The following is a 13,709-nucleotide window of genomic DNA, read 5'->3' as shown; positions in this document are numbered from 1 at the left end:
ACTGAGTACATGGGCAGAGCCTAAGGTCGGACCCTCCGGGCTGAGCACCGAGCAGCTCTGGGGTCCAGAACCGGACGCTCTCGCCCGTGAGCCCTTCGTACGGCTGCAGCCTCGAGTTCCCCAGGAGCAGGGCGGCGCAGGCCCAGAAGCGCCGGCCGCATGCCCCGCCCGGCCCCCTCGGGCGTCGCGGGTTGTCTCGCGTGAGGGCCGCAGCCAATGAGGAGGCGGAGGCAGTGGCCGGCTCGCGACCACCCCCGGAGGCTGCGAGGCTGAAGCCGGACGGAAGGGCGTTTCTGGAGCGGCTCTTTCCTCATTTCCCAGGCATCACCGAGCGCCCAGGTGAGGCAGGGAACGGTGTGGAGAACCCGGTGGCCGCGTCCGGACGCTCACGGATACACCGCGGTCCCACGTCCAGCCCGCGCGGGGGAGGGGCACACCGGTACGCCGGTATCGGGCCCGCAGCGGAGGCTTTGGCGCATGCGCCCTGGGGAGCCCTTATGTCGGGGTTCTTGGACTGTGCCCTGATACTTTCCTGGGGGCGCCCACGAGGGTCCGGGGAGCGTTTGGGAAGGTGCAGTGGAGAGCGCGGCCCCTTGGCCGTTGTGGTGGTACCCGAAGGTGGCAGTCAAGGAAACGGTTAGGTCATCGAAGGACTCGGTGTCGCTTCCCACCCTTCATTGAAGCCTAAAAAAAAGGAAGATTCAGAGGTTTGTGAAGAACGAAAAGTTACCGGGACCGCCTCATCATCTTCTATCACATTTTCCCTTTCTGAATGCGGTCAACTACACCACCTGCCTCCAAAACTCAGGGAGTGAGCGTCCTCCCTGCCCCGATAAGAGCAGGTCCTGATGTGCAAATCGGTGTTTTCATATATAGTTTTCTGGCTCATCTGGCTCCAGCCCCGAGCATCACAATGTGACTGACGTTTTTCTTGGGAAGGGGGTGTGTGTGTGTGTGTAGAATTCTTTATTATATTAATAGCATTTATGGGACGCCTACATTTTGGTTTTTTATACTTAGATATGGTAATCTTTTGAAATGTATGATAATTTGAGCGGAAACTAGGCACTTGTCGGTTCAGCATTAAACAGATTTAGTTAGCACCTGTTGTGTTCCAGGCACTGTGCTTGTAGCTCTGTGGATACAAAGATGAACTCAAGTAAAATTTTCAACTGCTTTTCCTGTAAAGAAAAAGAAATTACAAGTTAGGTTTGCAAGGAGAACATTTCTCAGTTAAACATTTATAGAGGCTTTTTGTGGGCCAGGCACTGTGTCAGAAGCTGGGTGAAAGTACTTCAGTAGGAGTTTACAAATGTATCATAATTTATCCAGATGCACAGATTCCTGCTTTGATAGGCATATTGTAACTAGTCTTCATGGTAATTAGCTAACGAATTCAACTGAACATTGTTGCTGGTAGAAAATAATATTTCTTTTAAAATACGTAATTGAGAACTTCCTTTCTAATCTGAATTAATTCTGTGTTATAATACTTGGCTTTACCAAACAAAACTTTAAACTGTTTTACACAGAAGATTGATAATGTAGAATCCATTGTTTTTTAATCTCTGTAGTGCTGTATTGTTTTACATCAAAGTTAAGAACACTGAGTGTCAGTAAAATACCTGCATCAATTTTGGGAGCCTCATAGATTTAGATAATGGGAGAACAGGAATGGAAACTAATGTTTATGGAACACCAGGTACTACTCTATACATACATTCTAGTGAGAACTTTTAAGAGCTAAAGAAACTAAACTGATTTATTTGGGCAGAGACCATGAAAAAAGTCTATATTTCGTTCAATTCTTTTGAATCAAATTTGGTATGTATGTGATTGTGTAAACTCTCAGTACAAGTATGTTGTTTCATGTTCATTTCTTCTTTGCTTCCCTTTTTCTTTGGTAGAGGACACTGTCAGTGTATACCACCAGCTTTAACTCCAACTATTTCTCTCTGGTCTGGTGATTGTCTTGAATACTTGTATTTGTTTTTGTATAGAAAACACAACTAAAGTCAGAAGCACCTAAACTTTGCTCTAAATAGTTTTTGAGTGATAAATGAAAAATTAAGAACATTTAAAATTCTTAAGCTTAGTATTACATGCATGAGTGTCAGTAGAATACAGACTATAAATTACAGAATTTTTGAGAATGAGAGAAAACTGTATTTTTGCAATTTTTTTTTAAATTTTGAAAATCTCCCCAGCACCAAGGTTGAACTGTACCATTTAGAAGAATGGAGGCTGATGCATCAGTTGGCATGTTTTCAAAAGTCCTGGAGAATCAGTTGCTTCAGACTACCAAACTAGTGGAAGAACATCTGGATTCTGAAATTCAGAAACTGGATCAGATGGACGAGGACGAATTGGAACGCCTCAAAGAAAAGAGACTTGAAGCACTAAGAAAAGCTCAACAGCAGAAACAAGTAACCTCTCTGCCCTGCTTTCTGAAATTGCTATAACAATATGCTCCTAAAAATTATATATACATGTGCTGCAGTAGTTAGATTTTGGTCCTCATTTTTAGGGTTTTTTGAATTGAAAGTATCAATCACTGTTAAAATTTTTGCTCAGAAGAAAAAAAAACCATTTTAAAGACACATTCAAAATGTAGTCTAATCAGTATATTAATCCACAGTCAAGTAAAAGAGACATCTCCTGCTCAAGATCATTTTCTGAGCTCAGATTTGTTTGGTTGAGGAAAGAGTGGACCACCAAGAGCCCTGGGAACACTAGGAGTCAGCAGTTTCCATTTCAGGTAGAACAAAAGTCTATTATAATTTGGCTAGCTTCAAAATAGGAGTGACAAATGAGGTAAGAGTTGTGAAGCGCTTCATGTGGAAGAAATTATTTCAGCCATTTCCAGTGTAACATTATGTGATCTTTTTTGTTCAATAGAATGCATGCTGGGTCACAAAAATTGGTGTAACTCTATCCTTTTTGGACTCTTAGAGTGTGAGTGTGGAATAGAGTTGTAGTTATAGACACTCAGGGAAACTAATTGGGTTAAACTCTTTAAATTGAATTTTGATTTAAAAAATAAAATGTTTCCATTGGCTTAAATTTTAATGAAATACTCCAACTCAGGTTCCTCTTTATTTGGCTGCAACTAAAATGAGCTTTTTTCTGAAGAAACATAAACAGAGTTTTGTTTGTGCTGGTATATTGCTCTCGTATATTTATACCCTCAATGTTTAGAATTGCTACAAAAAATAATCTTATAGTACAACTGAGTTTGAACTCTTATATTTTGAGATTTTTAAAATATTATGTGATTTTAAAACCAAGCTGTTTCTCTCAGTGCTAGTAATTAATAACCAGAAGACAGATTATTGAAACTTAAGGATTTAAGGTAATATATCATTAAATCTGACAACAAACTCATATTTTGCTCTCACGTTAAGTACACTACTAATTACTAATGCTCAGTTGAAAAAATCACCATGCTCATAGAATATGTTTCCCATTTGTTTTTGTAAAGACCTTGAATCTTACTGCTTTTTAACTAGGAACTTACATTAAATAATGTCTGTCTTCAGTGATGTTGTCAGCTCAAAACGATAGTTTGAATATTTAATTAAAAACCAACTGAGGGAGCAGGTATAGCTCAATGTTGCACTCCTGCTTCTCAGGTACCAGACCCTTAGTTTCAATCCCCAGTTCCTCCTTTAAAAATTAAAAAAAAAAAACCAACAACTGAAGTAAACAGACTTTATAGTCCTTTTTGAATTATTAATAATGAATTGATTAAACTGACTTGTCCTGGAATAACTCTTAAGTCTTATTTTAGAACTTTCATTGTATTTTAATAGATCTTTTTTTATTAAAATATTTTCTGAATAAAGAAGCAAGAATCCTTAGTGGTTTTAAAGATACTCTTTTTGAAAGAGTAGTATAGATTGTATAGTAATTTCAATTTTCTGATCCATGAGTGTATTGGAGAAGTCAGACATAAGTGATTTCTGTTCAGCACTTAGCTCTACATTTATCTATATTCCTGTCAGCCGAGCACCCCCTCCTGTTATAGTAGCTGGAGATGTAGCATTTGGGTAGAGAACAGAGGGACAATGTGAAAAATAGGAAGAGCCCAGCAGAGGCTTTGGTGATAATCCATTGAGGAAGATCTTGCTGGATTACAGGCTGAACTGTTATCTGGGCCCATCCTGATTTGATTCTGTTCAGCAGGTATCTGCAGATCACATGCTCTGTGAAAGGAACTGGGCTATGAGAGCAGGGGTGAGGCAAATGTCTTTGGAGAGATGCCAAGCATTGGTAAGGGTCAGGGCAGACTTGCCTTCCCTCTAAGGAACTTGGACAGGTTCAGGTCTTCAGCCTGCTGGGTAAACATGTGAATAAAGAATGAAAAGAAAGAGCAGCTTTGTAAAAAACAAAAGAAGTTTCTTTATTGGAGAAGTTGTAGGTTTATAGAAAAATCATACATAAAATAGGAATCCCATATATCACACTACTATTAAAGGAAATACTTTTTTTTTAAAAGAGAACATATTAGTCATGATGTGTCAGGTATCATTAATTGTATTTGAGAGTTTAAACTGTTTATAGAAGCTTTATCACAGAAATGTCACATAAGGAGAAAATATCAGGTCTGCTTATAAATATTAATTCAGTGTAAGCCAGTGTGAAATGGATACCAAAACTATTAATGCAACCTGGGCCGTGTTAGCTGAAGTCCCAAGGAGAGATGGCACTCCTGCCCCTTCCTGATTGGATCGCTTCTAGAGTGATGCATTCAGACCTGTGCCACACTTTAAAAGGATATGGACAGATTAGAGTGTGTTCAAGGGAGTACGTCCAGAAGAGTAAGATGTCTGGAAATCTTTTCTTATGAGAAGCACTCAAAAGGAACTGGAAATATTCAGTCTGGGGAAGGGAAAACTTAGGTGTGCTGACATGAAAGTGAGATAGCACTTTTCTCTCTAATCTCAGTTCTAAGCCGGGATCTACAGGCCAAAGTGATGAATATATTACAGTTCCATGTGAGAAGACCTTTCTTTAAAAATGAGAGATTACATGTACACAAATATTTTAAGCACTATGTCAGACCCTGTTCTACGTATTTTCATGTAGATTATCTCATTTTCATTTTCACAACAACTCAGTGAGATAGTTAACTTTTATCATCCCTACTTTACAGATGACGAACTTGGGACTCAGAGAGGTAATGAGAATTCATTGCCTAATAAATGGTAGAACAGGTATTCAAACCTATGCCTTCTGCTTGCAAGGCCAGTGTTCCTTTTTATTAAAAGGAAATGAAATTCTAGCTGTGGTAATAAGTTTCCTGTCAGGGGAAAGCCCAAGAAGCTGAAAGATCTGTCAGACATGATTAATAAGAGATTCCCATAATGGATTGGGAAATCAGATTAGATTTCTTGTGAGCTCTTTATTGTTTCTGGGTGCCATGTGAGTTGACAATTCTTTCTTCCTAGGACGCTTCCTCTTGGTGGCAGTATAGACAAGGTACCTGCCTCCCAAAAGCATCAGGGCTCCTAAGCTTCCGAGCTGCAGTAATATGTCCCTCCCCCCATGGATGGCTTTATCTTATGAGTATTTTTTTAAAGCTTTATAATAACTTGAATAAAATATTTCTGGTTTTAGTAGTTTGAGTGCTAAAAAATTAATGGACATTTACATTCAAAGTCCCTTGGATCCAAATTTTTATTTAGGAAGTTCTGAGAAAACAAATGTTTTAAGCTACCAAGACAAGTACTTGTTATAAATCCAAACCATGCTATGGAGAAAGTCACTGCCCGTAGGTTTTAGTATTGCGTTAACTTTAGGAACATAGGAAAATAAACAGCTAAAAGGAGTTCATTTCTCTGCAAGGTAAAACCAGTTTCATTACAAAATATTATGGTGATTTGGGCACTTAAAATGTAAAGTGGTACTGAAAGAGATACTGCAAATGTGTAATATTTCCCTCTTCTCCAAATTAGGAATGGCTTTCTAAAGGACATGGGGAATACAGGGAAATCCCTAGTGAGAGAGACTTTTTTCAAGAAGTCAAGGAGAGTAAAAAGGTGGTGTGCCATTTCTACAGAGACTCCACATTCAGGTAATTTCCTTACCATCAGTGATTTTTTTTTCTAAACCTGATGAGATACTTGGGTGGGCATAAAGTGACTTAATAGAAAAACTTAAGAAAAATAAAAAGGTAATTCCTTCCAAAGTATGCATCATTGTGCTGGAAATCAGTACATTAAAGTTAAGCAGTTATTATTTTAAAGATAAATTTGAAGACCAGTGACAATTAAAGGTATAAGTGAATATTAATATTGGAAGCCAAGAATATTCCCATATAAATGGTTTATGTTTTCTCAATTACATTTTTACTAGCTAACTCAGGAACATCTTAGAGATGTCTTTTTAGTTTTATCAGTGCAAAAATCATTTCTCCTTTGTGTTTTCTGATGTTATGCTCTAGCCAAGATGTTGAGAATGGGGCCGACAAACTCCTGTAGTTGGTGTTCATTCAGTCATTCCTCTCTGCTGGCAGCTTTAATGGGGAGACCAGTGGTTTCACCAGGCCTTTCACCAGTCTTCCAAGCATGGCTGGAAGAAAAAGAAGGTGGTTTCTTTTAGACTCACCCTGTTCTGCAGACCTCTAAGAAGAAAGATCCCTTGTAAAATGAAACCACCCCCAGAAGAGGCTGTTCTCAATCTGTCAGCCTTTGATTTTTTTGACTGGCAACTTTAATTAGTTGTCAGCATTCAAAATTGGGAGAGATTCTATTTTTTAAAATCCAGGTTTCTGGATTTTCTTTGAAAATAAAAACATTTGGTTATAGCATACCTGGAATTCAGTATGGTAGCAATTTGTTGGTGTTGAGTGACAGTTGTCACCCTCAGATGGACATATACTAAACTGTGGAGTCTACGTCAATCACTATTGTCTCAGCCCTGCTCTCTTCTCATTTGTGTAGCATGCCTGGCCCTTATCTTGGCCACATCACCCAAGAGCTTTGTTTTTGGTTAATACCTTACAGGGACTGATGAGCTAAAACTCATTGACTAAGAGAATAAAAATGAAAGAAAATGAATCACTGAGATGGTGAAATCTCGTCTAAGAAGAAGTAGGGGAGAGGATTAGGAAGGTAGAAGGGTATCAAAGAAACCCTCTCCCCTTGCAATACACTAAATTATCTCCCGTTGGCACAGATTTATTTAAGTTGCCAACCTTGCATCTGATGATGCATTGTATTGATACATACCAATCTATAAGATTGATAGTATTTTTTCACTTGTTCATAGCTTATTTTGGGTTTCATGAAGGCAGAGAGTTTGCCTGTATTGGGCCTACTGTGCCCTAGGTGCCTAGTCCTAGAGCACTATTGACACATATTAATACATTGGATGGATGGATAAATAGTGAAGCACCTTGAATACTTAAATTTCAGGCAATACTGAAAATAATTTAAATCACTCAGCTCTTTTTTTTTTTTTTTAAATAAAATGTATTTATCCTCTCCCCCTCCCCATCCTACCCCCCATCACCTGCTCTCTCTCTTCTTTTGCTGTGCGTTCTGCTGTGTCTGCTTGTCTTCTCTTTAGGCAGCACCAGGAACCGACCCTGGGACCGTCAAGAGTAGGAGAGAGGCGCTCAATCTTTTGCTCCCTGGTCTGCTGTGTCTCTTATCGTCTCTCCTCTGTGTCTCTCTTTGTTGAGTCATTTTGCTGCACCAGCTCTCTGCTCGGGCCCGCTTGCCACACAGGCCAGCACTCCTACAGGGGCCAGCACTCTGCTCCGGCCAGCTTGCTGCATGGACCAGCATTCCACATGGGCCAGCTCTCCACTCAGGCCAGCTCACCATGTAGGCCAGTATGCCTTCACGAGAAGGCCCTGGGAATCGAACCCTGGAGCTCCCATACGATAGATGGGAACCCAGTTGCTTGAGCCACATCCTCTTCCCCCATTGCCTTTTTTTTTTTTTTAAGATTTACTTTTTATTTATTTCTCTTCCCTTCCTCCCCAACCCCCCATTGTCTGCTCTCTGTGTCCATTTGCTGTGTGTTTTTTCTTTGTCCGCTTCTGTTGTTGTCAGCAGCACGGGAATCCGTGTTTCTTTTTATTGTGTCATCTTGTGTCAGCTCTCCGTGTGTGTGGCGCCATTCCTGGGCAGGCTGCACTTTCTTTGATGCTGGGTAGCTCTCCTTACGGGGCACACTCCTTGCGCATGGGGCTCCCCTACACAGGGACACCCCTGCGCAGGAGGGCACTCTTTGCGTGCATCAGCACTGCACGTGGGCCAGCTCCACACGGGTCAAGGAGGCCCAGGGTTTGAACCGCAGACCTCCCATGTGGTAGACGGACGCCCTAACCACTGGGCCAAGTCCGCTTCCCTCCCCGCCCCCCATTAACTTTTTATATACATAACAAAGTTCTTAGCGTATAGTAGGCTGGATACTTTCAGGTATATATATTCTCTCTGGAATGTTCACAACAACCCTTTGAGGTAGGAATTATAAATCCAGTATTTCACATATAGAAACCAAGGATTGGAGAGGTTAAGTGGCTCACCTAATATCACTCAACTACTAATAAAGGAGGAATTTATATTCTATTTATTAATATTTCACTTACCTAAAATCTCATTATTGAATTCCATAGGTGATATTTGAAAAGACACATTCAGGGGGAAAGTCAGGAGGCATTAAGGTTTTAAGAAACTTGATCTGGACCCAAGCCTACTTCAGAAAAACTATGCCAAGCAGTGCACCAAAGGCTTACTAGTAAAAAATGACCTTGACTCATTTGGTCTCAATCATCTAAAGCAGTCTATCAAATATTATTGGGCAAAAGAATCACCTACTTTTTTCCTGACTCTACTTCCAGAGAATTTTGATTCATCTGTATCTTAAAAGTTGATGATGAACAGATAGAGCTCTGAAAGACTGTTAACTCTTGTTTAGAAAAGCTAAAACAGTTAAAACAGATTTTAATTTAAAGAACATGTTGCTTCCAACTTCTACTGCAATAGAAGTTGGCTGAATAAAAGTTACTACTGCTGTTTTTCATTTCTTAGAACCATAATGGCCATATTTACCTGAAGATTAATCTTACTGTGCTCTGGTACATAGTTAGAGGTAGAGTTCCTTCTCAGTGACACCATTTGGTCTTTCTTAATGACCTCCAAATATGACACCGGGTATACATTTCTTATTTTAAAAGTCCCTTCTGTTTTCCATTAAGTTCAGAGTTATATGCCTTCAAGCTACCTGTGTGTAATACCGGGAAATGTGTAAGGGAAATGGTAATCTACCACCAACATAACAACTTTGTGAACCCCTTACTGACATAAAGCATACATATAATATTTTGTTCTTTACAAATATCAGTAGGGAAAATCTGACTTTCCGGAATGCTAAATTGTTTTTCTATCACTCGTAATCAGATAGTTAACCTATGATAACTGATTTGTCATGAGATCATATGACACAATTATAGTTGTCTGCTAAATTATGACATGCCAACAGAAATGTAAAATTAGATGTAACCTAATGATACTTATTTTAGAAAAGAAGTCTGTTGCTTGAGCTTTTAAATCCCTATTGTTACTTACAGGTGTAAAATACTGGACAGACATTTGGCGATACTGTCTAAGAAACATGTCGAGACGAAATTTTTGAAGCTGAATGTGGAAAAAGCACCTTTCCTTTGTGAGAGATTACGTATCAAAGTCATTCCCACTCTAGCACTGGTTAAAGATGGGAAAACAAAAGATTATGTTGTTGGATTTACTGATCTAGGAAACACGGATGACTTTACCACAGAAACTTTAGAATGGAGGCTCGGTTGTTCTGATATTCTTAATTACAGGTAATTTATAGAAAAACAGTGGCCATATTTAAAATCATGTCTTCCTTATTGCTTTTAGAGAGGATTTTGTATCTTCGTTTATGTTATGAAAATAAAACTTTTAGGCTAAGACGTATAAAAACTTTTGCCAGGGAGAAGCATTATTTCTTAAAGTATAAGTTATTAGCATGGTTTTATAAGAATTAATGGAAGCAAAATCAAATGTATAGATAAAACTGAGTCATGGAGTATAAAAGTTTTCTACTAACAGGTCTTACTGAAACGAATTCTCCATTCATCTGGTAACCCAAAATGACACTTCAGAATTGAATCTCTCCAATTTCATGTGGATTATGCAACCTTGGTAAAATGAAACCTAAAATCACACCACTACAACGAAGGTTACATTTTAAGATGTTAGATTTTTAATGTAGGTTAAAATACCAAAAAAAAAAAAAGTTTCTATTCTTAATTACTTAAGGTGGGGAACACAGTCTCAATTTGAGAACAAATTAAAATCCTCCCTTCATTTTTCATTCACCTCTTTGCCCACTTCTCCAAATAGATGATTTGTCTGAATCCACAAATCAGAGCATATCATCTTGTCTTTTGTACATGTTTTTAATTTGCAATAGCAGTTGATAAAATTGTGCAGTCATGTTTCAGAGTCATAGTGCCTGCCTCTGTATAAGTAAAAGGTGCTGTCCTCGCATCATACTTTCCCACTTTTTCTCTAAATCCCTTCCAGACATGCCTAAACCATTCCTATGCTGTAGAAATGATTTTAGAAGCATTAGGTTTTTTTAGTATTAACAAAATAATAGTGGAGCAGATGTAGGTCAAGTGATTGAGCACCTGCGTCCCATATACAAAGCCCTGGATTCAATCCCTGGCACCAGTACCTCAGAAAAATAATAGTAATATTAAATAAAATTATTTTGAATTTATTTCAAGCTTTTAAAAAGGTTCATTTAGTATAAGAAATGCTTATATACCCTTCAACTATATTCCTGAATTCTAAACTTAGATAATATGTGCCTTTCATTTTATGTGTGTATATATATATTTTTTTCCTGAATTATTTGAGTGGAAATTGTAGATGTGATATTCCTTTTACTCCTAAATAATTCTGTGTGTCCTAAGAGCAAGGACATTTTCTTTACAATAATTAAAGAAGAACTTAATACTAATAAAACATTAGTATCCAGTCATCAAACCTTATTCATTTTGCCAGTTGTCCCAATAATATCCTCCATACCCCCCAAAATATTGCATTTACTTATTATGTGCCCTTAGTTTCCATTAACTTGGAATAGTTCCTCACTGGTTCTTTGTTTTTCAAGACTTTGACATTTTCGAAAAGTACCAGCTAGTTATTTGGGTTGTCTCAAGTTTGGATTCAGAGTGAACATTTTTGGTAGGCCTATTATGGAAGTGATATTGTACCCTTCTTGGTGCATCATATCAGGAAGCATGTGTTATCAGTTTGACTCATTTCTGGTATGTTAACCAAGTTGAAAGAATTTTTCTGACTCCCATGTTTATTTACTTTTTCATTTATTTGTTTATGTTAGTATAGGCTATAGATTATTTTATTCAGTGGGTTATAATCTTTTGTTATTATTCTTTACCTTGACTACTCAAGTTGTCTAAGATTCCATCAGTTAGAGGCCCCTTCATACTGTTCTCTGTCCTTTTGACGTGTCACTGTAATTCTTTAAGCACTTGATTTCTGTACAAATGAGGTTTTATGGGGCTTTTGCTGACTCTCCCTGAAATCAGCAAATTCTCCATGGAGCAAACCATGATTCCTTTCATTGGCTAATGATATTTAGAATCAAAGAGTGGGTGTTAAGAGCAGTCCCCCAAGTAACTTTTTTAAAAAGAGATTATCTCATTTATTTCTCAAGCATCATTGAAAGGACTTTCATAGCAATTCTAAGTTAATAGTAATAAATTCCATGAGTTCTGTTGCTATAGGTAGATCTAAACATTCAGAGATATTAAAAAGGATCAAACCAGTCATAACATGCTGTCAACAATAGAGTAGCCTTGTCCTGAGTCATTCTCACAGGAAAAACAATATCTAATACAGGTTTAGCATATCCAGAGCAGATGAAACCAGAACACTCTGGCTTCATTCTATGCTTTTCAGTAAGAAATAGAGTTGACACACCCTTGCATTGTTAACCTATAACTAATAATTAAGGGAAAATAGAGTGAAAATTGATCTAAAATTGTTATTACAAGATATGGTTTAAAACTACTACCCATCAATAGGACTATTATAACTCTTTCGTAACACCAGTGTTTTAATAAGAATATTTATTCAATCCATATGTTATAGGGAGGAGGAAAAGATAAGATTTGTGTGCAGGTTAGAATTACTCTATTAAACATAAAGAATATAATGATTTTCAAATTTGCTTTATTTTTAGTGGAAATTTAATGGAGCCACCATTTCAAAGCCAAAAGAAATTTGGAACAAACTTTACAAAGCTGGAAAAGAAAACAATCCGAGGAAAGAAATATGATTCAGACTCTGATGACGATTAGAGCTCCATTATAACTCTTTGTAAATCATCTTTTAATTTCTTCATACTTCAGATTTAGGTGTGTTTTCTAAATTCTCTTGGTTTCAATACACTGTTCAGCTAATGCTCTTATTCTGAAGTGTCATACAGTTGCATCACATTGAAAGACATCTTTGGTATTTTCTGTGTGGAGATCATGGTAAGTTGGGGAGAACTCCTGAGCATTTAAATTATCTGGGAAAGGTCTAGATTCTCCGGTTTTGAGATTAATTTGATCACAATATATGATTCTTATGTCTTTAATACTATTCACAATTGTGTTTTTAATTTACTGAGTTGGAAATAGAAATTTAACAAACTACTCCCCGATCTAATTGTTAAGCAACTTTATTTATTTTATACAACAGGTCAGGTAACATTTACTAATATAACATTTGACCCTCATAAATAAATTTTAAAACACTCTTCTTTTCTGGCATATTTTAAAATAACTATTAAACTACTTATTTAGTCGTTCTGTTTGCTGCATGTTGATACTGAACAAGTTGATGGCAGCAGAGAGCTGTTTCAGGTTGTGAACAACATATTGCCTTATTTAAAGGATCCTGATTGCTTGTATTTTAAGATGTGCATTAAAGAGTAATCGGGAAGCACTTTAAGAATGGCAGCATGAGCAGCTCTGCAGACTCTCCTCAATGAGGCAGCCATAACAGGTAAAAATTATCTTTAAAAAAACATTTAAAGTATTTAGAAATTGTCATAAACATGAACAACAAACAAAAAGATTTATTAAGAAAAGTAATAACGGTCTGTGGCATTTGAGCCATGTCCCATATCCCCATTTCCCACCACCACCCAGCTCAGTGAGGTGGAAGCTCTTATTTCAGGCAGGTACAGCCCAAGATACCAGACTCCCCCTTCCTGCACCTCCCAGTCTGAGGCTACAGTTCTCCATGAAAGGAGCAAACTGCTTCCGATTTTTTTTTAAAGATTTATTTATTTGTATTTATTTCTTTCCCCTTCCCCCCCACCCCAGTTGTCTGTTCTCTGTGTCTATTTGCTGTGTATTCTTCTTTGCCTGCTTCTGTTATTGTCAGCAGCACGGGAATCTGTTTCCTTTTTGTTGCATCAGCTCTCCATGTGTGCGGCGCCATTCCTGGGCAGGCTGAACTTTCTTTCGCGCTGGGCGGCTCTCCCTACGGGATGCGCTCCTTGCGCATGGGGCTCCCCTACGTGGCAGGGCACTCCTTGCATGCATCAGCATTGCACATGGGCCAGCTCCACATGGGTCAAGGAGGCCCGGGGTTTGAACCGCGGACCTCCCATGTGGTAGACGGATGCCCTAACCCGTGGGCCAA

The 13,709-nt window shown here is 38.4% G+C and overlaps 1 protein-coding gene and 1 long non-coding RNA gene across 2 annotated transcripts in view; one reads left to right on the top strand and one right to left on the bottom strand.

The window, feature by feature from the left end:
* Nucleotides 1–224: 224 nt before the first annotated feature.
* TXNDC9 (thioredoxin domain containing 9) lies at nucleotides 225–12,818 on the top strand. The gene is made up of 5 exons (XM_004458055.5): nucleotides 225–339; nucleotides 2,208–2,426; nucleotides 5,958–6,076; nucleotides 9,584–9,838; nucleotides 12,256–12,818. The coding sequence occupies exons 2-5, from the start codon at nucleotides 2,238–2,240 to the stop codon at nucleotides 12,371–12,373; spliced, it is 681 nt and encodes a 226-aa protein (XP_004458112.2). The 5' UTR covers nucleotides 225–339; nucleotides 2,208–2,237; the 3' UTR covers nucleotides 12,374–12,818.
* Nucleotides 4,378–13,709, bottom strand: part of LOC131273922 (uncharacterized) — a 25,614-nt gene continuing 16,282 nt past the window's right edge. The window contains exon 2 of the long non-coding RNA XR_009181088.2: nucleotides 4,378–6,573. This is a non-coding gene — a long non-coding RNA (uncharacterized lncRNA). The remainder of the gene's footprint in view (nucleotides 6,574–13,709) is intronic.

This window comes from Dasypus novemcinctus, chromosome 17 (assembly GCF_030445035.2).
Source record: "Dasypus novemcinctus isolate mDasNov1 chromosome 17, mDasNov1.1.hap2, whole genome shotgun sequence".
In the NCBI taxonomy this organism is placed as follows: Eukaryota; Metazoa; Chordata; class Mammalia; order Cingulata; family Dasypodidae; genus Dasypus; species Dasypus novemcinctus.
This window is presented reverse-complemented; position numbering and strand designations above follow the sequence as displayed.